Source organism: Tyto alba, unplaced genomic scaffold (assembly GCF_018691265.1).
Source record: "Tyto alba isolate M040663 unplaced genomic scaffold, T.alba_DEE_v4.0 Super-Scaffold_1, whole genome shotgun sequence".
In the NCBI taxonomy this organism is placed as follows: domain Eukaryota; kingdom Metazoa; phylum Chordata; class Aves; order Strigiformes; family Tytonidae; genus Tyto; species Tyto alba.
In genome coordinates this window covers 15522638-15525898 of record NW_024881261.1, presented here as the reverse complement: position 1 = coordinate 15525898, position 3261 = coordinate 15522638, and the positions used below count along the sequence as shown (strand labels likewise).

The following is a 3261-nucleotide window of genomic DNA, read 5'->3' as shown; positions in this document are numbered from 1 at the left end:
TATTATTTTTCACTATACTGTATTATCCTGATGCAATAAAGGCTGGTTTGTAATGTAATTTAAAAATATATATGTCCAAACAAATAGCAGGGCCAGAATATGACAAGTGCATTCAGCATTATAATTCAACTGGGCTCCACCTCCATACCGCCTCCTAATTAATGGGTCTCCGAACTTGCAAAAGCCTGCATTGGACAGAGAGAGAGAGAGAGAGAGAGAGAGCGAGAGAGAGAGAGGGCGAAAAGTGTCATTGAAGATAATTGATTACCTCCCAATCAACAATAACTTGTTAGCAATAGTCAATTACCCCGTCTCTTCTCGCCTCTTTCCCCCTGGTCCGAGGTCTCGGTGCAAGGGCTGCTCTCCCCCTCTCCGAAGTCTGCTTTCTAATTTTTTTTCTCTTTTCTTTTTTTTTTTTTTTCTTAATTATTTTTGGGGGGGTATTTGCTTTTTTTTTTTGTGGGGGGGAGGGTAGGGAAAGTGCTGCGATTTGGGGTGTTTCTTAAAATAGCATCTGGGAAGAGGAAGAGAGAGGAGAGAGCGAGCGAGCGGAGAGTGAGAGGAGAGAGAGAGAGAGAGAGAGAGAGAGAGAGAGGGGGGAAAAAAAATCCCCGACCCAAAACCCTGGGACAAGAGGTGCGGCAGGACCACCTCTCGGCGAGGGACCGACGGCAGCTCCGCTCCCGGCCGCCGCCCTGCCCGCCGCCCGACGTGGCTCTCCCCGGGAGGACCCGGGGCTCCTCCGCCGGAGTTGGAGGTGGGCTTCAACTTTTGCTCGCTGTCTCCGCCGCCGTCACCCCGCGGTCCCGCCGGGGGCTTCTCCCCGCGGCAGCGCATCCCCGTCGCGGGTGGGGAAGGCAGCCCCGCGCGGCCCGGCCCCACCATGACTTCCAAAGAAGATCCCAAGCCCTCCTCGGGGGAAGAGCGGCGGCGGAGCCCCTTGGATCACCTCCCACCGCCGGCCAACTCCAACAAGCCCCTCACTCCCTTCAGCATCGAGGACATCCTCAACAAGCCCTCGGTGCGGAGGAGTTACACCCTCTGCGGAACGGCCCACCTCCTCTCCGCCGCCGAGAAGCACCCCCCGGCCGGGCTGCCCCTCTCCGGCCGGGCGCTGCTCTCCCAAACCTCGCCCCTCTGTGCCCTGGAAGAGCTGGCCAGCAAAACCTTCAAGGGGCTGGAAGTCAGCGTGCTTCAGGCGGCCGAAGGTAAGCCCCTCGCCAAGTGGGGGGATCCTCCCGCGGGTGGGTGCCCTGCTCCTCCCCACGGCCTGTTTTTTTCCTGCCCCCCCTCCCCACCCCCATCTCCCGGGATGTCGCACGGGGTGGGATGGGGGGGGTCCCTGGGCGGCCGGTACCCGGCGGCATCTTCCCCCCCGCGGCCCTCGGGGTGCGGGAGAGGCGGTTTTGCCCCGCTCCCTCCCGATACAGACGGGGGAGGGTCGCGGGGGCTGGGGGCTCGCGTGGGTGGGGGTGGGGGTGGTGGACACGGGGAAAGCGGCGACAATCTGGCGGCTCGTCGGCAGGCAGGGACGGGATGACGATCTTCGGGCAGCGGCAAACGCCGAAGAAGCGTCGAAAGTCGCGGACGGCCTTCACCAACCACCAGATCTACGAGCTGGAGAAGCGGTTCCTCTACCAAAAATACCTGTCGCCGGCGGACCGGGACCAGATCGCCCAGCAGCTGGGGCTCACCAACGCCCAGGTCATCACCTGGTTCCAGAACCGCCGCGCCAAGCTCAAGCGAGACCTGGAGGAGATGAAGGCCGACGTGGAATCGGCCAAAAAGCTGGGCCCCAACCCCGCCGTGGACATCGTGGCCTTGGCCGAGCTGGAGCCCAGCGCCGAGGGAAGGGGCAAGGCGCGGTCCGGTTCCCCGCCGCCGCCCCCCGCCGCCGCCCGGGAGCCCGGCGCCCCGCCGCCGCCCCGCCCCGCCTCGCCCCCCACGGAGCGGCCCCGCAGCCGCCGGGACAGCGAGGAGGAGGAGGAGGAGGAGGAGGAGGACGTGGAGATCGACGTGGATGACTGAGGGGCGGCCGGCCGGGCCTCCTCCACCACCACCGCCTCCCCCTCCCCCCCGCCCCGTCCCGCTCCCCCCCACCCCCACCCCGACAGCTCCAAATTGGCACCCCCGGCCCCCCCATCCCGGCCCCGGCAGCGCGGCGAGGCGGCTGCTCCCCCTCGGTCGGAGCAATAAGCAATAGAAACCCACCACAAACACACACAAACACGAATTAATTTAGGGTAGAGTCGATATCCCTCCGCCTGTCACATCTTCGGAATGGTGCAATTACGGACGGCTTCTGTATAAATATTTAAACGTATATATTGGATTTTTTTTTCCTTCCCCCTTCTTTTTGAGGTTTTGATTATTATTTTTTTTTAATAGCTATCAATGACGATTATTTTGTCTATAAGGGAGACGCGTAACCTTGGAATAAACTCCGCTTCCAACAGATGTTTGGGTAGGCAGTTGTTTTCAAAGACTTCCGAAACGAACCATTTTGGAGGAGATTTAAGTTAGACTTAAAACGGCATCAGCAAAAAATTAGCCACTTTCCTTTCCTTGCATGTTTCAGATGTGCACGAAGTAATTTTTTTTTTCTTTTTAAAAATGTTTTTTTCTTTCGCAATCTTGGGAACTTGGGGATGGGTTATAATGCAAGTTGAAAAATATATACTTTCTTTTTTTCCTAGAGCATAGAGATTTGTCTCCGATGCAATTTCTGCCTCATTTTACCAATTAAAAGCTATTTTTACCATTTTCTGCTATTGTTGTGCTTTTATTAAAAAGCTGCCTTTCGTATTTTTGATATGAAGGTGGTAACAAAAAAACGAAAATTAAAAAAAAAAAATCCTAGAATTATTTTTTACTCTTTTTAGAATTTTTGCATGCTACGGAAATAAAAAAGGACAAATCCCAAGATCGATACATTTAAATATTACACTATAAATTAAAAAAGAAATGTACAGATTTAAGACCTGTTTTTGTTTGAATTGTACAAATTTTAAAAGGCCTGCTATTTAAGTTCCGATAGGGACAACGTCGCTTTATTTACTGTCTCTTAGAATTGTACAGATAGCTCTTTTTTCCGATACAATAAAATCTTTACCATTTTAATATACTTTTAACGTCCTTCTTTGTGAACGAAAAAGTGCTCCGCTGGTCCGAGGTCACGACAGACTTTTCCCCCATAGGAATCTCCCATCCCGTTTGCATTTAAAGTTACTTTAACCGCAGTGCCTGTGAGAAAATTTCGGG

At 54.2% G+C, this 3261-nt stretch overlaps 1 protein-coding gene across 1 annotated transcript; it reads left to right on the top strand.

Moving 5' to 3' along the window:
* Window positions 1-607: 607 nt before the first annotated feature.
* LBX1 (ladybird homeobox 1) lies at window positions 608-2028 on the top strand. The gene is made up of 2 exons (XM_033010654.2): window positions 608-1208; window positions 1526-2028. The coding sequence occupies exons 1-2, from the start codon at window positions 884-886 to the stop codon at window positions 2026-2028; spliced, it is 828 nt and encodes a 275-aa protein (XP_032866545.2). The 5' UTR covers window positions 608-883.
* The last annotated feature ends 1233 nt before the right edge of the window (window positions 2029-3261 follow it).

What these genes read in the sequence shown, in the direction of transcription:
- LBX1 (XM_033010654.2), top strand. Translation starts at nt 884, where the DNA reads ATGACTTCCAAAGAAGATCCCAAGCCCTCCTCGGGGGAAGAGCGGCGG. An exon ending in CGTGCTTCAGGCGGCCGAAG is followed by an intron (nt 1,209 to 1,525) that starts GTAAGCCCCTCG and finishes GCTCGTCGGCAG; the next exon opens with GCAGGGACGGGATGACGATC.